This window comes from Mobula birostris, chromosome 13 (genome assembly GCF_030028105.1).
Source record: "Mobula birostris isolate sMobBir1 chromosome 13, sMobBir1.hap1, whole genome shotgun sequence".
Classification (NCBI taxonomy): Eukaryota; Metazoa; Chordata; class Chondrichthyes; order Myliobatiformes; family Myliobatidae; genus Mobula; species Mobula birostris.
Genome location: NC_092382.1, coordinates 11,646,802 through 11,670,376, shown reverse-complemented (window position 1 = coordinate 11,670,376; position 23,575 = coordinate 11,646,802). Strand labels below are relative to the sequence as shown.

Below are 23,575 nucleotides of genomic sequence, written 5' to 3'. Positions count from 1 at the left end.
TATCTTGTTTTCTGTGATATCACTCCGGAGAAACATTGTATCATATCTTAATGCATGTATGCATTTCTAAATGACAATAAAAGAGGACAGAGTGTTCTCATAATCTAAACAAAAAGCTGTCCTGACAACCGATGCTATCTATGGATCTTTACCATCTCACAACTTCTCTCCTGTTCCAGGTCCACATGGTTCTAAATTTCCCAGTCTTTAAAAATGTATCCCCTTCTTTATTATGTACAGCCAGTGATCTAATCTCAGCAAACCTCTAAGGTAGAGAATTCCAGACAGTCACTCTTTTCTATGGGAAGAAATTGCGATGTACCTCAGTGGTAAATCAGCCCATTATGTCCCCTTGTTGAAAGCTCTGTTGCAAATGGAAACATATGCCTTGGGTGCTGGCTAAGTGGAGATTACACCAAATCCCCGTGATCACAGGTATTTAACCTGAATGTTCCAGTTTCCTCAACATCTCACATGTATGTGTGATTTTGGTTTATTTTATGTGTCCCTTTAAATGCAGGTGAGCGGTAGAATGTGGATGAGAGCAAGGGGAATGCAAAGGGAATATAAAGGGCTGGGGCATATTTAGTTTTAAATAGTCCTTGATGGCTACATGGAGTCGATGGGTTGAAGAGCCTATTTCTATGCTATTTATCGCTCTGCCTCCCTGTCAACATCCACCCTGCTGTGTCCTCTGGAGTTCTGTCTGGTTCAAATCCTCGTTCTATAATCTTCAGCCATTAGTGATAGGACAACGCCTTTGACCCAGGAATTATCTGAGGTAATATCTTCCGGACTGTCAACATGAACGTATTCCCTCTTAAATAGGGGATTCAGAGCCGTCCATAGTGGTCGAGGTGTGGCTGTGTTAATACTCTGCACAATTGTGTTTCCGAACTCCAGCCCTGTTGTAATAAATACCATTACGCCATTTGCTGCCTTGTTTGCACCATCATACTAACTATTCTAAATCTCACATGCAGGAACATCTCACTCCCTTTGAATTTCACTTACATGTAATGTACTCTACTTGATTCCTCTTCCCTCACATTTTCCATCATTAACCTCCACGTGCCGACTTTTCATTTACTCTTTCTGTCTATCAGTACGCAAGTCCAAATCTACGCATTGCACCCGCCCTCTCACCTCCTTTCCAGTTAACACCAAACTTCGAAACACCCTCTAAGTCATGCTTGTAGGAGGAAATACAGACGACGTCTATGTCGGGTACTGGCCGAATCGAAACGACGAAACCCGAGCCCGAGGGCGTATCGAAGTAACAGAGAGCGAGGAATGACACAGGGTTTTGACGATTTAAGAAACAGGTCAGATAGAAATGGCTTGTTTTCGGAGCCGGAGGCAAGGGATTGTTCGGCACAGCTTGCTGCCCTGCGGGATTCGCTTGTGTCTGTGCTGGCCTGAGACTGTGGCCGACAACTAGTGGACCTCTTGTCCGGCTGCAGAGATGCCTGGCTTTGTGACCTTTTGTCTGAACACTGTTTTCGTGCTTTTGTTTTTGTGCGATATTTTTCTCTCTCTGTACACTGGATGTCTGACTGTCTTCTTTTGTTTTAATGAGTTTTATTGTGTTTCTTCGCTTCGTAGCTGCCTGTACGGAGACGAATCTCAAGGTTGTTTAAAGTCTGTACACTTTGATAATAAATTAAGGGACAGACGCTGAGAGAGGCAAAAAGCGAAACTAATCGTCATCGCAGGTTTTGCCGACATTCACGCCAATCTTCTTGTCCCAAAATATTGTGGAGGCAGTTGTAATGATCCTTCAAGAATCACTGTATTTTTGAATAGTTTTGAAATTGGAAACGTCATTCTCTCTTTCAGAAGGGAGTGAAGCAAAAAAGAGAATATCAGCCTGTTAGCCCGACCACAGCGTTTGCGACGATGTTGCAGTCCATTATTAAGGAGGAAGTTTCGCTGCACTTCGTGGCACACAATAAAATAGGGCAAAGTCAGCATTGTTTCCTCAGGGGGTAATCTATCCTGACAAATTGCTTGGAATTCCTCGAGGAAATAACAGGCAGAATAAACAGAGTGAAGTCACTGGATATTGCTTAGTTGGATTTTCGGAACGTTGTTGACAAAGTGCAGTATATGGGACTGCTAAAAATGATAATGCAGCATATATACCGCCATGGAGAGACGAATGACTGACTGGGTGGAGAAAAACATTGATAATGAAGGGGACATTTTCTGGTTGCCTGCCGGTGACGAATCTGTATTCCGATCGCAAACTTTCACCTCATATGTCAATGAATCCTGATAATGAAACTGGTGGCTTTGCGGCCAAATTAGAGGACAATCCAAATCTAGCTTAAAGGATAGGTAGTCCCGAGGAAGCAGAAAGTTTGCAGAAGAACTTGGACAGATGAGAAGAATAGGCAATGAATTATACTGTCGGGAAATGTATGGAATTGTACTTTGTAGACGCAAAGAGGAGAAAGTCTATTATCTAAATGGGGATAAATTTAGACAAAAAGATGTGTAAAGGGAGTTCAGAGATCTCGTGCACGGTTCCCGACATGTTTACATACAGTTTGAGGCGATAGTAAGGAAGACAAATGTAATGTCAGTATTCATTTCGAGAGAGCTGGAAAACAAAAAGGAAGAATGTAATGCTAACCCTTTACAAGGTTTTAGTGAGACCGCCTCTGGAGTATGGTAAACATTTCGGTCCCTTATCTAAAACGGATGTGCTGACATCGGAGGCTGATATCTAGAATGATCCCGGGATTGAAAAGGTCACACTTGAGGAACGTTTTCCAACCCTGGGCCTGAGCTCGCTTGAATTTAGATGGACGAGCCTCGGATCTCAGTGACATCTATCGAATATTGAATGGCTGAGATAAAAGGACATGGAGAGAGTGTTTCCTGAAGTGGCAGAGTCTGGGGCCAGAGGGCTCAGATAAGAGCGTCCCTTTGAAACAGGGATAAGGAGGACCTCCTGCAGCGGAAGATAAGGATCTGTGGATTTTTTGCTCACTGTGGAGCCCATCTTATGGGGTTTATTTAAAGCGGAGGTTGACAGCTTCTCGATTAGTAAGGTTGACCAAGGTGACGAGGAGAAGCCAGGAGAATTGGGTTGAGATTAGCCATGATGGGTTGGCGGAGAAACATCGATGAGCCGAATAGCCGAATTCAGTTCCTATATTTTGTGGTGTTGTGGCCAAATTTGGTGACGAACTAATGGTGAATATTGTTTTTTCATGACTAACACACCAACCTGTCGGCGTCCCTGTGACAAAAGGTGAAGGCTCGGAACTTTTAAAGTGATCAATTCGAAGATGGTCTCGCAGACAAACACCTCGCGACGAGGGTGGGATTCGAACCCACGCGTGCAGAGCACAATGGATTAGCAGTCCATCGCCTTAACCTCTCGGCCACCTCGTCTGCTCTTCCCTCTCTTGTAACTGGAAGTCTTGAATTTCTTCAGAACACTTACAGACTCTGCTTATGGTACACATATTTATGTTCAGATTCTACGTCGATTTATTTTGCTCGCCGTGCTTACCAGAATTCAAGGACGTGAAAAGCTGAGTTCAGAGAGATTGGTGCTAATCACAGGAAACATGGGAATAGCTAATGTAGGCGCCTTAGACGCTATGGACGTACTGTGGCAAAAGGATCGATTCCGTTCTCTGTAACTCTAGAACCTGTGAGTGTTTTAAGTTTGTCACGAACCCAGTGACGGGAATAAAGAACCAACACTTTGGAGTCCGGTATTGCTATAAACTAATAATATTTATTAGTAACTACGCAATACAGTAATATAAATGTAGACAATCAAACAGGTTAGCAATGACTTTATATATAACAGTCACAGACTTTGACTGTTACAAAGGGGACCGCTTTTCTGTGGTGAGCTATCCCCCAGGCGAGGGTGGACACATCGACAACACCCCACCAGTCAACCCTTTTTCTCTTTCCACTGCAAAAACGACAGATCGATCCGTCTAATTGATCCGCTAAAACCCACTTTTCCTCCGGGCACAACAGTGCTCATTCACTGTCCAGAACATGTGCTTGATGTCTTTATCATCTGACCTCCTATTTATCTCACCGTACTGGGTACCACCTGCCATTCAAATAATCTCTCCTTCCTCTCTCTGTGAAAGAAATGTAAGCAGACAAAAATCCTTGCAGGAAGTGTCAACAACCTGCCGAAAATCATTAGATCAAGTGTCTATTAAATAACACCGCCTTCGGTCACTATAGCAACATACGAGCTGCTCGGTGCTATCTCCACTTCAGCAGAAATCCAACAGTTAAGCAGTTCTTTCTTGTTCCTTAAAGTGACAGTCCCACCGTTAGTCTTCGCCTCACTCTCTCTTTTACAAACAAGTCGGTGTTAAATAACGCTCTCTCTCTCTCTTTTCAAAACAACAGTTCATAGGGGTAATTCAGGATCCCATTACAAGTTGTACAATGAGATAAATTTATGTTAAATTAAATTCTTGTCATATTACTCGGTTTCAAGTAAACAGATATTATTGAAATTTGCCATCTGGTTCGAGAATAACGACTTTCCGTGTATTCGACAAATGCAATAACCTGAAAGCTACCACATTACGGACACGATGACGGCACGCCCGGCTGTGCGCAACCGCAGATCCGATCACCCGAAAGCTTACCCGACACATACACATGGCTGCCCGGCTCTGGAATATCAATCGAACGGCTGATATATCTAAAAAGTATTCGAGCTCACTCTATGAATAATGTATTGAATATGGTGGACCATTTTCACTGATTCCAATCCCAGAATATAACACCGCTACAAAAGACCGTGACTTGTGCCTTGGAGAATTCCTTTCTGCGTGACAGAATATTGAATTTAAATGAACAGCCCAAAGTAGGAATTATTAGGAAGATATTAACAACAAAGGTTGAATGTTCACCTGGGATGAAATCACTGTGTGCCAGTACTTTTAACCAGGTCAGGAAAACATTCTATACATGGAAACTCCTTGCAGCAGTCAGCATTTCCCATTTTCGTTCCTTGGCCTATCTTAGAGGACACGGCCGTGTGGCCTAATGGATAAGGCGTCTGACTTCGGTGCTTGATTGGAAGTCATCAGAAGATTGCAGGTTCGAGTCCTGCCACGGTCGTTTTGACAAACTGGCGGTTTTCTTTCCATTCTGTCTTTCACTCTCAGCATGGATGTCTCAATTTCGCGTGGGGATTAATCGGAGTACACTACCCTAGTGTAAAATGTAACGCCACGTGTTCGTTTTACGTAACATATAACATATATTTCTGCAAACACTTTCGTAAACAATTCGCTACAGCTTCTCAGACCTCCGGGATGAGCTGCTGCTGGGAAGGTGAAGTTTATTTCACATTCATCTCCGTCTTCGAGCCCACTTTTTCGGCCAGAATTCACCACCCAGCACTGACGGTGCATTCTCCTGTCTCCAGCCCTCCTCCTCTTCTCTGACACAGCGCATTGATTCTCTGCCTGATCTGGATCTTCTCATCACTAATTGCCGACTAGACATCAACCGCCTCAACGTCAGGAATCCTCACTTCTCCTCGACCCTTACCCCCTCCGAATGCACTACTCCCCCATTCCCTAAACACCACACCCAAACGTACCATCGAGCCTGCAGACAAAATGGTTGCTGTTGTAGAGTGGTGGTCTGATCTCTGCCTTGGTGAGACTAGGCGGTAACTCTCATGACTACACCTTGAAGAAGCCTGGACAGCAGACCATCAGAGAACCGTCTCTGACATCATCGCTGACATCGTCAACTCTGAAGAACCTCCATTCCCTGTGGAAAACTCATGGTTCCATTGCCCTGAACTGCTCTCTTCTACCTCCTACTGGAATCACAAGCCTGATTGTCCGGGTAGGCCCATTGTCTCTGCCCGCTGCTACCCCACTGATCCTGTGTTAATAGCTCCAGTCCATCCTATGCCCCGTCCTTCAGTCCCTTCCCACCGGCATTCCCGACCCTTCCCGTGCTCTCCATCTACTCACTAACTTTCAATTCCCTGGCCCTGGCCGTCTCATTTTCTCTAGGGATTTCCAGACCCCATCAAGAGGGCCTTAAATTTCTCCACATTTCTCAAGGAAAGAACCAACCACTTCCCCTCCAGCACCACCATCCTCCGACTGGCAGAACCGGTCCCCACCACAACAGTTTCTCCTTCGGCTGCGCCCACTTATTCCAAATTCAATGTGTAGCCATGGGCACTCGCATAGGCCCCAAATATGCCTTCCTGTTCGTTGGCTGAGTAAAACAGTCCATTTACCAATACTCGCATCGGTAATGCACCCTATCTCTTCCACCGCTACGTCAACGAATGTATTGTTGCCGCTTCATGCACTCGCGCTGACTTCGACATTTTCACCCACTTTGCCTCCAACTTCCACCCTGCCCTTAAACGTCTCACTCAATGCAACCAAGGCTAAGGAAGGAGACACCAGAGGTTTCGGAGGATCAGAGGGGGTGAGCAACTTTAAATTCCTGATGTTACTATTTCTGGGGATCTGCCCTGGACCCATCAAGTGCAATTGCGAAGAGAGCACGGCGGTGACTCTGGTTTCTTAGGACTCTGCAGAGATTCGGCATGAGGTCTAAAAGCGTGACAAAGTTCTATAGATACAGAACGTATTGAATGGCAGCACCGTGGCTTGGTATAGAAACATCAATATCATTCAACGTAAGTTCTCTGGGGACTTTGCCATTGATTTGGTGGGTGGTAGGGGCTGATGCTTTTTGCTGAAACGTGGGGGTGGGGTGATACATTGCTGCTGATTTATCATTCCCGTCAAGCCCCATTTTCCTGCCTTCTGCCCGGGACCTTTGGCGCACTTACTGATCAGAAACCTATCAACACTTGCTTTATAAAAATCAAATTACCCTGCCTCTACAACCGTCCATAGCGATGGGTTCCATGGATTCACCACTCTGATTGCAGAATTTCATCCTCATCTTTCTTCTGAAGGGACGCCCATGTGTTCTGAGGCAGCGCCGTCTGGTTAGAGACTCACCACCCCCCCCTCCCCCAACCCACTATAGGAATTATTCCCTCCATATCCACTCTCTCACGGCCTTTCAATATTCTATAGTTTTCAATAACGTGCACCCACATATATCAAACGTTTCTCACACGTTAACACTTCAACTTCGGGAGCATTGTCGTGTGCTTCCCCAGGACCCTCTCAAATGCCAGTGCATCCTTCATTAGATAAGGTGACCGAAATTGCTCATAACACCTGATATTAAACCACAGCATTTAATATTGTAGTCCGCACAAAATGAATACAGACATCGCATAGTGGTTGATTTGATGAATATGGGGACGGCAGCTTGTAAAATATTGAAGATGTCCATGGAGACGTCAGTGCTCTGGCGTGCACACAGCCTGAGCAGCCGGCCTGGGAGTTTGACTGATCCGGCAGCCTTACGGAGACTGGCTCCGTGCAGAGTCGTTCCCATGTCTACCGCTGCTGCAGACGGCGGCTGCCAACCTGTCAGACATTATGTTGATGTGAGTTTGCCTTCTGCGGAGTCCTTCTCATGTGCCGCTGCTACCGACAGTGGCTGCTCACCGGGAAGGCGTTATGTTGACGGGGACTGGCTCGCTGCAGATTTGATATCGTCTCTGTCGCTGCTACCGACAGTGGCTGCTCACCGGGAAGGTGTTTTCTTGCATCCCTCGAAGCGTGTATAACATTTCCTTGAGAGGCTCGGTAGGGAGACCACACTGGTACAGTCGGCAGTCACTGATACAGTTTCCTCGTGAGCAATACCGCCCCTGCTGCCCAGCTGTATACCGTTATCAGAAAGATGTTGCTGATTTTTCTTTTTCGCATTGACCGTCTGTGCCGTCTTGATACCTAATATGACCCGCACGTTAGCGTGATAGAAGACTCCTGCATCTATGAATAGATCGCCCGGATGCTGCTGAACAGCCGGTGATACTGTAAAGCTTTCCCAGCGCGTCCTTGGCGGTCACTGTCGGGGTGGGGTCTGGGTTTTGATGAAGGCATCAGTAAACTGGCTGAGCGGGTATTCTGGCCGCCATTTAATTGTGATGGTGGTTGACATCCGTGTGCCTTGGAGGGACAGTGAGTGATCATCATCACGAGCATGGGCGGAAGGTATGGAGATCTTCAGCTGCCCAGTTGTCAAGGTGCGCCCTCCCCACCCTCTTTCGGCCTCACCATTGTAGTCCAAAAGAAACCTTATGAAGCGATACGTTTGTCACCAGCTTGGCTGCAGAAGCTGCCAGAAAGGCGTTCTGCGACGTTCAGCCACCTTAGGAGCTCCCTTCCGGATTTGCTGTCAATGTCTAATCCCGTAGCGTTCGTCCCTCCCGAGGCTTACCACAGGGCAGTGGGGTTATTTACCCACAGCTGGAGATCCGGTTCACGAGCACCAGGGCGTGTCTACACGTCGGTGAGCCGACGTGCTACGTCTGCAGGGGCCAGACCTCCTTCCCTGTCCTCTGTCGTTCAGCCTGAGTCCGAAAGGAGTTCAGCTTCCGTGTGTCGCCAGCGACCAGGCACTACACGAGGCTTACTGTTGGCGAGGGAGAGGTTTACACCTTCAGCTCTCCTTTTCGCGAGACTGCCAGCCTCGGTGGAAGCTGAAATTGAGAGCGACAAACACTATCCGTTTCACTATCACGCTAGACGTGTCAGAACAACCATATTGACTCCTGTCTGTGACCCTAATGATATTCTACACCTCGTTAATGTCACCCCACTGCGTCTTATGCAGCAGGAAGAAATCTCTCAGCTTACACAACCTCTCCTTATAGTTCAAACCGAGTGTTCTAAGTAACATTCCCATGAAACGTTTCCGGTATGCTTTCTAGTCTGATAGCATCCTTACTGTGCCTTGTCAACGTGTATAACCAGTTTCAGCGAGTAAGCTTGGTTTATCCAATCCTACAAAATTTCCAGCACCCTGCCGTTCACTATGCAAGAACTGCCCTGCCTTAACTCTACAAAGCGCAGCGTCTGGTCAAGTTAACTTCCACCTGCCATTCCTTGGTCCCTTTTTAAGTTGGTCTCGCTCTCTTTGTAAACTTAGCCAATCCTCTTCATTGTGCACGACACCACCAATACTGATGTCATTTACAAATTTAGGAACTACGTGATTATATAGCCTCTGCCTGTTTAAATGCTGACAGATCCTAACACCTGAAAATTCTCCGGTAACTTTTCCACCAGCTCAATCTTGACTGTCTGGATATTCCCGGGATGATGCATCATGACGCATTTCACTCACTGGATCTCTGGGTTGAACACTATCATTCCTTCAGAACTAATCAATAATCTCCAAGATTTATGCTTCAATAACTCCTTGTGAGGATTCTCGATTTCCTCACTTGGCGAACCCAGTCAGCTCTGGTTGGTAACAACATCTGCTCCACAATCATCATCAGCACAGATCCACCAAAAGTCTCAGCCCCTGCTCTACTTGCTTTATAACTGTGACGGAGGCTAGGTACAACCCCGATACCACATTTGAGTCAGCTGAAGGTACCTCTGTTGTTTCTCATATGAAAAGTTAGGGTGAATCGGTGTATAGCAGGGAGATTGAAAGTCTGCCTGAATCGCGCCACGACAGAAACCTCTTATTAACCGTCGGCAAAAGTAAAGAGCTGATTATTGACTACAGAAAAGGGTGACCGGAGGTCCGTCAAATACTCCTCATTCGGGTATCAGAAATAGAGAGGGTCAGTAACTTTGAATTCTATGGAGTTATCGTATCAGAAGATATGTCCTGGGTCTAGCACATAGGTGTCTTTAGAAAGAAGGCACGACAGCTTCTCTACTTTCTCAGATGTTTACGAAGTTTAGGCATTTCATCTCATGGTTCGACAGCCTTCTATGGAGGTGCAGTGATGAGTGTATTTGCAATTGCATCGCGACCTGGTATAGAATCGTCAATGCCTTTAAACGCAAAAGTGCACATACAGTAGTGTAGTAGAGGGAGGAGAAGAATATCGATTATGTGTAACTAGGGGGCCTTGCACAATCCGGATTTGATGGAGACAGACGTGAGAAGCGCAGAGGAACACCTGCAGTAACTTCTGAAATGCCTGCTTCGCTGCCGCTGCTGCTGTGCGATCGAGAATCTCCAGAGACGAAGGCTCCAAAACCTCGGATTTGCTTATCGACTGTTGCCGGGGCCGGGATCGAAGCGCTCGGCAGAGATGGTGGTCGGTGCTCGGTGTCGAAGAGGTCGTCGGAGACTCGGAGTTTTCGGACGGATTCGGAGTCGGACTGTGGTCGGATGCTTCCAGGATGCTGCATCGGCAAGTTGGCGGCGCTGGAGGTTCACCGTCTGCGTGAGATGATGGGACTTTCGAGAGACTTTCAGACTTTTACTGTTCCATGGTCCGTTCTTATCAAATTACAGCATTGTTTGCACTGTTGTAATTATATGTTATAATTATGTGTTTTTTGTTAGTTTTTAAGCCGGTTTGTCGTGTGTTTTCTTGATATCATTCTTGGAAAACATTGTATCATTCCTTAATCCATGTATTACTAAATAATAATAAAAAGGGGGCTGCGTCCTCATAATCATAATCATAATTATATGGGCTATTTCATCACAACCACCAGTACATCTACAGGGAGCGCTGATGCAGGAAACAGCATCAATCACTTAGGTCCCCGACCATCCAGGTCGTGCTCTCCTCTCGCTGCTGCCATCTGGTGGCGGTGGGTGGTGGTGGTGAGGGAACTAAAAGGTTAAGATGCCCACAACTGGGGCACGAACACTGATTCCCTCTCAACCATCAGGAAACTGAACCGGAGTGGGTAACATCGCTCACTCTATCACTTAATCGATTCCACAGCCGATAGCAAACGTCCAATGACGGTACAGCTCAAAAACGCAATATTTATCACTTATTTGTTCATTAGTATAATTTATGGATATATGTTATTTAATATTTGCTCATTCGCTGGTTACCTATAGTTGTGTACAATGCTTCCGTAGTTTTCCTGGTGATGTAGTGGTTAGGATTCGGCGCTCTCACGACCGCGGACGGGGTTCGCTTCCCGGTCAGGGAATTAGAATATTTCTTAACAATAATCTATAGCACTAATTGTAACTTATTCTGTGTATTAACCTTTACCCTTTAGATTCTGGACTAGTTCCTGAGGATTGAAGGGTGGCTAATGTAACCCCACTTTTTAAAAAAAGGAGGGAGAGAGAAACTGGAGTATTATAGACCGGTTAGCCTAACATCGGTGGTGGGGAAAATGCTAGAGTCAGTTATCAAAGATGTGATAACAGCACATTTGGAAAGCGGTGAAATCATCGGACAAAGTCAGCATGGATTTGTGAAAGGAACATCATGTCTGACGAAACTCATAGAATTTTTTGAGGATGTAACTAGTCGAGTGGATAGGGGAGAACCAGTGGATGTGGTATATTTGGATTTTCAAAAGGCTTTTGACAAGGTCCCACACAGGAAATTAGTGTGCAAACTTAATGCACACCGTATTGGGGGTAAGGTATTGATGTGGATAGAGAATTGGTTGGCAGACAGGAAGCAAAGAGTGGGAATAAACGGGACCTTTTCAGAATGGCAGGCAGTGACTAGTGGGGTACCGCAAGGCTCAGTGCTGGGGCCCCAATTGTTTACAATATATATTAATGACTTGGATGAGGGAATTAAATGCAGCATCTCCAAGTTTGCGGATGACACGAAGCCGGGCGGCAGTGTTAGCTGTGAGGAGGATGCTAAGAGGATGCAGGGTGACTTGGATAGGTTGGGTGAGTGGGCAAATACCTGGCAGATGCAATTTAATGTGGATAAATGTGAAGTTATCCACTTTGGTGGCAAAAATAGGAAAACAGATTATTATCTGAATGGTGGCCGATTAGGAAAAGGGGAGGTGCAACGAGACCTGGGTGTCATTATACACCAGTCATTGAAAGTGGGCATGCAGGTACAGCAGGCGGTGAAAAAGGCGAATGGTATGCTGGCATTTATAGCGAGAGGATTCGAGTACAGGAGCAGGGAGGTACTACTGCAGTTGTACAAGGCCTTGGTGAGACCACACCTGGAGTATTGTGTGCAGTTTTGGTCCCCTAATTTGAGGAAAGACATCCTTGCCATAGAGGGAGTAAAAAGATGGTTCACTAGATTGATTCCTGGGATGGCAGGAGTTTCATATGATGAAAGACTGGATGAACTAGGCTTATACTCGTTGGAATTTAGAAGATTGGTGGGGGGGGGGGGGGATCTTATTGAAACGTATAAAATCCTAAAGGGATTCGACAGGCTAGATGCAGGAAGATTGTTCCCGATTTTGGGAAAGTCCGGAACGAGGGGTCACAGTTTGAGGATAAAGGGGAAGCCTTTTAGGACCGAGATGAGGAAAAACTTCTTCACACAGAGAGTGGTGAATCTGTGGAATTCTCTGACACAGGAAACTGTGAGGCCAGTTCATTGGCTATATTTAAGAGGGAGTTAGATATGGCCCTTGTGGCTAATGGGATCAGGGGGTATGGAGGGAAGGCTGGTACAGAGTTCTGAGTTGGATGATCAGCCATGATCATACTGAATGGCGGTGCAGGCTCGAAGGGCCGAATGGCCTACTCCTGCACCCATTTTCGATGTTTTTCTATGTTTTCTATGGTTTTTTTGCCTGCTGCCACAACATCCGCATTCCTGTCTATGTTTCACCTATATCAGGACCATAAGACTATGAGATATAGGAGAGTAATTGGGCTTTTATGCCTATTGGCTTTGCTTCGCCACTTCACTGTAGAAGACACAATTTTCCTCTCAGTCCCATTCCTCGGCCTTCTCCCTGTATCCCTTCAAGCCCGGATCAATCAGGAATCTATCAGCCTGGGCCCTAAATACACATAAAGACGGCCTCTACAACTACTTGAGGCAACAAATTCCTAGACTCAGCATCCTCTGCTTGAAGAATTTACTCCTCGTCTCCGTTCTAGAAGGACGCCCCTCTATCCCGAGGCTGGGCCCTCTGGCCTTAGAGTCACCCAATTCAGCGAGCGCGTCTCCTCCACCGCGACTCCAAAGAGTTTCGATTCCCACGCTTGACTTGAGATAATATTTCACACAATTTGGGAACTTTGATATATTTCCATGAATGTGGCATAATTCATTTTTCTGCTCTACTATTTAAAACTTCATTATAAAGAAAGATGAAGGCAAATATTAACTTAATTCGTCAGTATCACTGAACATAGAAGGATACACACAGGAAATGTACTTTGTCCCACCTTGTCTGTGCTGAACGATACCAATCTAAACATTTCATGTGAACATATGAATAAAAATATGTGAACACGCAGCAGCAGTTGTTCAGTAAGGAGCTGGTTGATCTGACCGTGATCCCCATTCCCCATTCCTTCACCCGACCCCCGCCACTCCCATTGCTCTTCACCCCATTTCATATCAACAGGCCAGCGTGCCTTCTTGGGTGTGTGCGGGGCCTTCGTTCCCGGAACGTCGTTCTGTGTATCAAACTGAGCAGTAAAGACCTGAGAGCTGTCTTACTCCGCCGATATGACGGCAGCATCCCGATCTCTCAACCGTGCTCCGACTTCTGTTCGCCAGCCATCAGTCAAGATTTGTTCTCACGTAGATACTGTTAAGAATGGCGACGTTCTCAATGCACATCAGAGGCCTCGCATATTCAATGATTTAGTGTGGCAGTAAAAGGCAGCCGCCTCTCGGAAGATGATCCAGTCCGTGTTTTCAAAGCAGTCCTGAAATGCTGAGGTCCTTTCCTGTGGTCAGGACTTTATCTCCCTCTGAACTCGGTTCACTAGTTTCATCAGTGGTTGATATGCAGGAATCTGCAATACTGTGACTTTTCTCTGTTCGGTCCCCACCCCACAACAGCATCCAAAGTGGTGAGGGGGTTGTGCACAGGGATACTCTGCACTGGCTCCCTAACCCCTTTCCCCTTCCTGATGGTCACACAGTCTCCTGTGTCCTGCACCTTGGGTGTAACTACCTCTCTATGTGTCCTATCTATTACCCCTCAGCCTCCCGAATGATCCGGAGTTCATCCCGTTCTAGCTCCAACACCTTAACGCGGTTTGTTAGAAGCTGCAGCTGGATGCATCTCTCGCAGTTGTGGTGGTCAGGGACGCTGGAGGTCTCCCTGCCTACCCGCATCCCTAAAGAGGAGCATTCAACTGTCCTGCCTGGCATCTCCGCTGTCCTAACTGAGCAGATGTAGTTTACCACGAGATTTTAATTATGTATTTATCTCTTTTATTTCCCTGACTGAAGTTTCTCCTTGCTGAAGCCTCGAAGAGCTAAAACCTCAAGATCACCATCTCACTCTGTCCACTCAGACTATGGCCACTGCGGCAATACACAGACACTGAATTAATTGTACAGACTGCTATAGAGTTTTATAAAGTTGTAACGTAACTTCCTGGCTTTTTAACTCAGTGCCTCGACTAATAAACGTAGCCATGGAATTTGCCTTCTGAACCACCCTGTCAACCTCCGTAGCCGCATTCAGGGATCTGTGAACTTGGACTCCAATATCCCTCTGATCATCAACACTGTTATGGGTCTTGTATTTAACAGTGTACCATCTCTTTACATTTGACCTACCGTGGTGCCAAGGGGAGAGTCCAGAGCAGGTTCACATGGATGATTCCAGGAACAAAAGGGTTATCACACGATGAACATTTGATAGCTCTGGGTCTGTACTCGCTGGAATTCAGAAGGATGAGGGGGATCTCATTGAAACCATTCGAATGTTGAAAGACCTAGACAGAGTAGATGTGGAAAGAATGTTTCACATGGTGGGAGAGTCTCGGTCAAAAGGGCATAGACTCAGGTTAGAGGGGAGCCTTTTTAAAACAGAGTTGCGGATAGATTTCTTTAGCCAAAGGGTGGTGAATTGATGGAATTTGTTGTCTCATGCAGCTAGTCATTGGGTGTATTTAAGGCAGAGGTTGATAGGCTCTTGATTGGTCATGGCATGAAAGGTTACGGGGAGAAGCCTGGGAACTGGGGTTGAGCAGGAGAGCAAAAAAAGTTAAGCCGTGATTGAAAGGTGGAGCAGACACGATGGGCCGGGTTGCCTAATTCTGCTCCTATGTCTTATGATCTTATTGTCTTATGGTCTTATGATCATTACTGCTCAAAGCTCACTGAGTTTTCTCAGGTCCTGTTGAATTTGTTGCCAAGTGCGCAAGTTCGGGAAGGCACAGTTACGAGAAACACTGACCTGCAGTGGTATCACAGGCAAGTAGATTCAGATAACACACGGAGCATAAATTATACAATTCTCTGTCAGTAACAATATAGAAATATGTTTTACACATCCTGTTAATAGGACCAGAACAACAGGGGATGAGCGGCAACACATGTCAGTAACAATATGCGAATATAGGTTTTACATAATTTACAATAGATAAATATACATTTGTGTCGTAATCAATATATAAATATATTTGTGTTATGATTAATATATTAATATACATTTTGTGTCAATAACAGACTTGGAAATGTTGAATTAGGCCCCTCAGCTTAATACTTGACACAGTTTGGGAACAACTGGGCTCCAAACACCGGTCCCTACAACAACCACTGGGACATCCTGCAGATCGAAGAAGGCCCTGATTATTCCTTTTCTTTAAACACACAGACAACAGGAGAAAGGAGCAGGCCACAGGAGATGGGATGGTGCAGAAGGAGATTATCTCCATGACTGGCACTGTGCGTGTGTGATGTGAGGCTGTGGAGGGATCCTCACTCTGTGCCTGACACAAAAATTTTATAACGGGACGGTCCGGAGTGAGATTTTCTCAAGGTCTGACTCTGGGAGTGTATCGTGGAATGGTGTGCAGGAAATTCACTGGCTCTCACCCTGTGATTGCATGATCCATCGGTTTGGAGGGAGCTTCAGTCTGTGTCTGATCTGGGGAGTGTGTGATGGGATGGTGTGGAGTGAGGTTCACTCTGTGTATGAGCCTGGAAGTGTATGATGGGACCGTGTGGAGGGATCTTAAATCTGTGTCTGTCTGCTTCTGATCCGGGGCGTGTGTGATTGGATTGTGTCAAGGGAGCTTTACTCTGTGTCTCACTTGGGAGTGTGATGGGACAGTGCGGAGGGAACTTCTCTCTGTGTCTGATCTGTACAGTGTGTGAAGAGACGATGTGGAGGGAGCTACATTCTGTGCTAGATCCGGAAAGTGTGTGATGTGACGGTGTGGAGGGAGCTTTTCTCTGTGTCTGATGGGTCGATGTGGAGGGAGCTTCGCTTTGTGTCTGTCCCTGTGAATGTGTGATCCGATAGTGCAGACGGAGCTTCACTGTGTGTTTGACCCTGGGAATGTGTGATGGGATAGTGGGGAGGGAGCTTCACACTGTGTCTGATCTGGGAATGTGTGGTGGGACAGTGGAGAGGGAACTTTACCCTGTGTCTGATCCGCAGAGTGTGAGGTAGGGTGGTGCGGTGTGAGATTCTTTGTATGTCTGACCCTGTGGGTATGTGATGTGACGGTGTGCAGGAAGCCTCACTCTGTGTCTGACACAGTAATTTAGTGATGGGACGGTGTGTAGGGAGCTTCACTCTGTGTCTGATCCAGGGAGTGTTTGATGGGACAGTGCGGAGGGAGGTTAACGTCGTGTCTGATTCAGTGAATGGAGGTTGCGTGGCGTGGAAGGCGATTATCTCCGTGTACAATCGGGGAACTGTGTGATGGGATGTTGTGGAGGGAGCTACAGTCTATGTCTGACACAGAAATTTTGTAAGTGTCAGACCGGAGTGAGATTCGCTCAAAGTCTGACCCTGTGACTGTGTGATGTGACGTTGTGGAAGGAGGCTCGCTCTGTGTCTGACACAGGAATTTTGTAATGGCAGAGGCCGGAGTGAGATATTCTCAATGTCTGACCCTGGGAGTGTATCACGGGATGGTGTGGAGGGCATTCTCGGTGTCTGACCCTGTGAGTGCTTGATCCGACAGTGTGGAGGGAGCTGCACGTTGTGACTGATACTCGGAGTGTGTGATGAGACGGGTTAGATTAGATTATGAGAACACTCATTCCTCTTTTATTGTCACTTAGAAATGCAAATATGCATTAAGAAATGATACAATGTTTCTCCGGAGTGATATCACAGAAAACAGGACAAACCAAAGACTAACACTGACAGAACCACATAACTAGAACAAATAGTTACAGCAGTGTAAACCAATACCATAATTTGATGAAGAACAAACCATGGGCACGGTAAAAATAGTCTCAAAGTCCCCGAGTCGATTGACTCCCCAGTCCCCGATAGCAGGCGGCAAAGGGAGGCTTGCCGATGCCTTGGAAGCAGCCGACCACAGTCGACACTCAGTCCGTCCGTCCGGGAACTTCGAGCCTCTGACCAGCCACTCCGATACAGCCTCCCGAGCGCCATCCTCTGCCAAGCGACTTCGACCTCACCTGGGCCGCTGAAGCATGCAAAGCCAAGGATTTCGGGGCCTTCTGCTCCGGAGATTCCGGGTACCACACAGTAGCAGCGGCAGCGAAGCGGGCATTTCTGAAGTTTTTTAAATGTTCCTCCCTACTCTCACGTGCGTCTCCATCAAAACTGAATTGTGCACGGTCCCCTCCTTGACAGATTACAGATATAATTCATTCACCGGAGAGGCCACGCGTGCTGCCGTCGCGCCGCCATCTTCGCCTCCCTCGGTTAAACGGCGCTTCACTCTATATTTGATCCGTGGACTGTGTGATGGGACGCTGTGGACGGAAATTTTGACACAGAAACATTTTGAATCATTTTCTGTCTGATCCGGGGAGTCTGTGACGGGACGGTGTGAAGTAAGCTTCACACTTTGACAGATCTGGGAAGTGTGTGATAGAACGATGCGATGGTGCTTCACTGTGTGTCTGATCCAGGGAGTGTGTAATTGGACTGTGTTGAGCGAGTTTCACTCTGTTATTGATCCCGGGAGTATGTGATGGGATGGTGTGGAGGGAGCTTTACTCTGTGTCTGACACAGGAATTTTACAATGGGACAAATCGGAGTTAGATTTTCTTAATGTCTGACTCTGGGAGAGTATTCACTCTGTGTCTGATCCAGGAGTGCGTGAAGGGACTGCATCGAGGGACATTCACTCTGTTTCTGACCTGGGAGTGCGTGATCTGTCCTGCCTGGCATCTCTGCTGTCCTCACTGAGCAGATGTAGTTTATCGCGAGATTTTATTTATTTTTCTTTCACTGACTGAAGTTTCTCTTCGCTGAAGCCTCGAAGAGATAAAGCCTCAAGATCACCACTCTTACTCTGTCCGTTCAGACTATGGCCGCTGCAACAACACACAGACACTGAATTAATTGTACACACTGCTATAGAGTTTTATAAAGATGCAACGCAACTTCCTGGTCTTTTAACTCAGTGTCTCGACTAGTAAAGTCAACCATGCCATTTGCCTTCTGAACCACCCTGTCAATCTCTGTAACCACATTCAGGGGGCTGTGAACTTGGACTCCAATATCCGCCTGCTCATCAACATGGCTCAGTGTCTTGCATATGACAGTTGTGACGATATCCTGAGTTATCTCTTAACAAGAGAGAGAGGGGCAACTGATTCGGAGAGAGAGAGAGAGCAACGAGCAGCTCGTGAGTCGCCATGGTGACTGAGGGTGGTGTTATTTGATGGACAGTTGGTGCTCAGCATGCTTGGATAAATACAAGGGCAGCTGGTTGTTAGACAGACACACACACATTCGGACACTGGACGAGTTTTGTGTGCCCACAGAAGGGTGGGTTTTGGAGGATCGATCGGGAGAATCGATCAGTGGCTCTTGCAGTGTGCAAAGGGGTGACTAGGGGAAAGTTGTCAGTGTGTCCAACCCTCGCCTGGGTAGGTAACTTTATCACTGAAGACGGTTCCCTTTTATGTGGTCACATTCGGTGACTTTAGACGGATTTTGGAGGACAGCTTGAAGATACGGCATCGGCTTACACGGACGACCACGACACCTCTCTCTCTCCAAGAGTACTCAACTCAATAACACGAACTGAACTGACTTCATTTACCTATCATCGTAAAACTGTATCCATCACCTCCTAAGCTTGAAGAAGCTTGGCTTTTTTATATTTCCACACTTATATATGCATGAACTTTGCTAACCTGATTGATGTATCTGATTTTATAGTACTGTATTGCGTAGTTGCTGATAAAATAGCTTTAGTTAACAGCAATACCAGACTCCAGGTGTTTTCCATTTCTACTGGTTCTTTAACCCGTTACGGAGAACGTAACAGAGTGTACTGTCCCTTTACATTTGACCTACCGAGGTACCAAGGAGATGGTCCAGAGAAGGTTCACAAGGAGGATTCCAGGAAAGAAAGGGTTATCATATAACGAACGTTTAATGGCTTTGGGTCTGTACTCGCTGGAATTCAAAAGGATGAAGGGGGGTCTCATTGAAACCATTCAAATGTTGAAAGGCCTAGACAGAGTAAATGTGGAAAGGATGTTTCCCATGGTGGGAGAGACGAGGACAAAAGGGCACAGACTCAAGATAGAGGGGCGCTCTTTCAAAGCAGAGAAGCGGAGAATTTTCTTCAGACAAAGGGTGGTGATTTTGTGGAATTTGTTGCCACGTGCAGTTCTGGAGGCCAGGTCGTTGGGTGTATTTAAGGCAGAGTTTGATAGTTTCTTGATTGGACATGGCATCAAAGGTTACGGGGCGAAGGCTGGGGACTGGGGTTGAGGAGGAGAAAAAAAGGATTAGCCATAATTGAATGGTGGAGCAGACTCGATGGGCCGGGTGGCCGAATTCTGCGCCTCTGTCTTATGGTCGTATGGTCTTATGATCATCTCTGCTCAAATCTCTCTGTGTTATCTCAGGTCCTGTTGAATTTATTGACAAGAGCACAATACGGGAAGGTACAGGCACAGAGAAGCACTGACTTGCAGCAGAATCACAGGCAAGTACATTCAGATAACACACAGAACATCAATTATACAATTATGTGTCATTGTCCACATATAACTATTCATTTTGTATCATTAAAAAGTTATAAATATACATTTTATGTCACGATCAATATATAACTATACATTTTGTATTATTAACGATGTATAAATATACATTTTGTGTCAATAACAGACTGGGAAATGTTGAATTTGGTCCCTCAGCCAAATAGTTGACACTGTTTGGGAATAACTGGGCTCCAAGCACCGGTCCCTACAACATCCTGCAGGCCTAAGAGGGGTCTGATTATTCCTTCTCTTTAAATACACAGACAGCTGGAAGAAGGAGCAGGTCACAGGAGATGGGATGGTACAAGGGGAGATTATCTCAATGACTGACACTATGCGCGTGTGATGTGAAGGTGTGGAGGGATTCTCACTCTGTGTCTGATGCAAGAATTTTGTAATAGGACGGCTGGGAGTGAGATTTTCTCCAGGTCTGACCCTGGGAGTGTATCGCGGGATGGTGTGCAGGGAATTCTCTGTCTCTCATCCTGTGATTGGGATTCTGTGATGGGACGGAGTGGAGGGAGCTTCATTCTGTGTCTGATCCCGGGACTGTGTGATGGGACGGTATGGAGGGAGCCTCACTCTGTCTGACCCGGGGAGTGTGTTATAGCAGCGGTCCCCAACCTTTTTTGTACTGTGGACCGGTTTCATATTGACAATATTCTTGCGGACCGGCCGACTCGGGGTGGAGGGCATGGGTAGGGTTGCCAACGGACAAGAGTAGCAGACAAATACGTTGGGTTTACCCCGATAAAGACTGCAATGACCATGAAGCATTGCGCGGGCACCAATGCGCATGCGTCAGCTGTGTATGCGTGCGCGTGCCGATTATTTTTCTACAAATCGTTTTTGTCGATTTTGTTCGGGGGCAGGGGGGGGGGGGGATAGAGTTAATCACGACCGGAATATCGGTGATAGGTGGCTAATACACTCAATTTCGTTTCTAAAAGGGTTTATCTAACAAATTTAATATTAAACTCATAGCACATATTTTCCTCGCATGAATACAGTGATAAGTCAATTATCAGGTGAGGATAGGGGAGCATGAAGTAAGTATTGAACGAACTTCCAGTAGAAGTGGTAGAGGCAGGTTCGATATTATCATTTAAAGTTAAATCGGATAGGAATATGGACAGGAAAGGAATGGAGGGTTATGGGCTGAGTGCAGGTCGGTGGGACTTGGTGAGAGTAGCGTTCGGCACGGACTTGGAGGGCAGAGATGGCCTGTTTCCGTGATGTAATTGTTATATGCTTATATAAGTCAATAGCATCATCACATTTTAAGTAACGTTTGGATATTGAAAACTCAGCGCATATTTTCCCCGTATGAACATATAAAATCATTGCAACTCACCAATATCGCTGAATCAGTGGGAGTCCTGGGCTCAAGACGGTCCTATCGAGGGGTGATAGGAGACAGCCATACTCGAACGGGGTTCCTTACGTCCAGTCTATTCCACAATTTAGTTTTCATTGCATTCATCGCAGAGATATGTTGGAAATGGAAGCATCGTTTTCAGTGCTTTCATGGTTACCTCAGGATATTCAGCCTTGACTTTGATCCAAATACCGGCAGAGATATTATGTCAAACATACTTTGCAGCCCGCCGTCATTTGGAAGCTCGAGGAGTTGATCTCCTTCCCGCGCTGACATGGATGACGCGAGAGTAATAACCTCATGTGCGTTCAAGCTAAACAGTGACCGTGACAGGGAATGAGGAAAGGTACAGCTGACTCCTATCGCCAAATCATATCGTTTCCTCGCGGGCCGGTAGCGCATGATCTGCGGACCGGTACCGGTCCGCGGTCCGGTGGTTGGGGACCCATGTGTCATAGGACGGTGCGAAGGGAGCTTCACACAGTCTCTGATCTGGGGAGTGTGTGATGGCACGGTGTGGAGGGAGATTCATTTGTCTGATCCAGGGATTCTGTAATGGGATGGTGTGGAGGGAGCTGAACTCTGCGTCTGAGCCGGCGTGTCGGTGATGAGAAGGTTCTGAGGAAGCTACATTCTGTTTCTGATCCACAGCGTGTATAATAAATTGGGCTGGAGGGAGATTCACTCTGCGTCCAACACCTGTAGTGTTTACTGGGAAGATGACGAGGGAGCATTATCCTCTGTCTGCTCCGGGAAGTGTGAGGTAGGGCGGCACGGATGGAGATTCTCTCAATATCTGACCCTAGGACTGTGTGAAAGGATGGTGCGGAGGGTAATTTTCTCAATATCTGACCCTGGGTCTGTGTGCAGTGATGGTGCGGAGGGAAATTCTCTCAGTATCTGACCCTGGGACTGTGTGAAATGGTGTGGAGGGAAATTCTCTCAATATCTGACGCTGGGACTGTGTGCAATGATGGTGTGGGGGAGATTCTCTCATTTTCTGACCATGGGAATGATGGGACATTGTGGAAGGAGTTTCACTCTGTGTCTGCCCCTGGGACTGAGTGAAGGGATGGTGCAGAGGGAGCTTGACTGTGTGTTTGACATTGGGAGTGTGTAATGGGACTGTGTTGAGCGAGCTTCACTGTGTTTCTGATCCCGGAAGTTTGTGATTGGACCGTGTGGAGGGACCTTCACTCTGTTTCTGGCCCCTCTAGTGTTGTAGAAGATTCACCCTGCGTCCGATCCGGGGAGTGTGAGGTAAGGTGAGGTGTTCTCAGTGTCTGGCCCTGGGAGTGTGTGATGGGATGGTGTGCAGGTACCTTCACTCTGTGTCTGATCCGGGGAGTGTGTGAAGGGACTGCATCGAGGGAGCTTCGTTCTGTTTCTAACCTGGGAGTGATATATCTCACACTACAGAGACGTTTTTTTTCCTGTGTCTGACCCCAGGAATGTGTGATGGGACGGTGCAGAGGGAGCTTCTCTCAGTGCCTGACCCCGGGGTGTTTGATGGGATGGTGTGGTGGTAGCTGCTCTCAGTTTCTGACCGGGAGACTATTTGATGAGTTCGTGTCGAGGAAGTTTCTCTCAGTTTCTGAGCGGTTTGTGGGAGCGAGATGGTGGCGGAGGGAGCTGAAGTGTGTTTCTGTCCCCGGGATTGTGTAATGTGATGATGCAGATGGAACTTCACTCTGTGTTTTAACCCTGGGAACGTGCGATGGTATGTTGCAGAGGAAGCTTCACTCTGATTCTGACCACAGGAATGTTTGATGGCTCTTTGTGGAGAGTGTTTGGATCTGTGTCTGACCAAAGGGGTGATTGATGGGAGACACGGAGGGAGCTTCACCCTGTGTCTGATCCGGGGAGTGTGCGATGGACGGTGCGATGTCAGATTCTCTCGCTGTGACTATGTGATGTAACAGTGTGGAGGGAGAGTTACTCTGCGTCTGACACAGGAGTTTTGTCATGGTACGGCCCGGAGTAAGCTTTTCCCAATGTCTGATACTCGATCCACTTCCGTTAGAACGGTTGGGAATTAAACCCGGCGCGCGGCCATTAAAGAGGACGGGGATGTTCACACATTCAGCCGTTCACAGATCACTCTCAGTCCGGTTCTGGGTTCCTGCAGAGATCTCAGTTCCTTCCTTCCGGTCTCACTGAACTGATTCACCGTCAGACTGAAACAGATGGGAGAATAAAGATGAAATAAACA

The 23,575-nt window shown here is 46.8% G+C and overlaps 1 protein-coding gene and 2 non-coding genes across 7 annotated transcripts in view; 1 reads left to right on the top strand and 2 right to left on the bottom strand.

The window, feature by feature from the left end:
- Window positions 1-3,323: 3,323 nt before the first annotated feature.
- On the bottom strand, window positions 3,324-3,405 carry trnas-gcu (transfer RNA serine (anticodon GCU)). Its single transcript has one exon. It is a non-coding gene; the product is annotated as a tRNA-Ser (tRNA).
- Window positions 3,406-5,035: 1,630 nt separating this feature from the next.
- trnar-ucg (transfer RNA arginine (anticodon UCG)) lies at window positions 5,036-5,124 on the top strand. Its single transcript is given in 2 exon segments — window positions 5,036-5,072; window positions 5,089-5,124. It is a non-coding gene; the product is annotated as a tRNA-Arg (tRNA).
- A 10,190-nt stretch (window positions 5,125-15,314) lies between these two features.
- The window catches only part of LOC140208372 (NACHT, LRR and PYD domains-containing protein 3-like), a 65,937-nt gene continuing 57,676 nt past the window's right edge, over window positions 15,315-23,575 (bottom strand). For 4 of the 5 annotated variants that reach the window (XM_072277001.1, XM_072277003.1, XM_072277004.1 and 1 more), the window contains 2 exons: window positions 21,340-23,540; window positions 15,316-17,731 (listed from right to left, as the gene is read on the bottom strand). In XM_072277001.1, the coding sequence (XP_072133102.1) occupies window positions 23,438-23,540 (103 nt within the window). In that variant the 3' untranslated portion in view covers window positions 15,316-17,731; window positions 21,340-23,437. Of the gene's footprint in view, window positions 17,732-21,339; window positions 23,541-23,575 lie in introns of all 5 variants that reach the window. The other variant, XM_072277002.1, reaches the window with a different exon arrangement.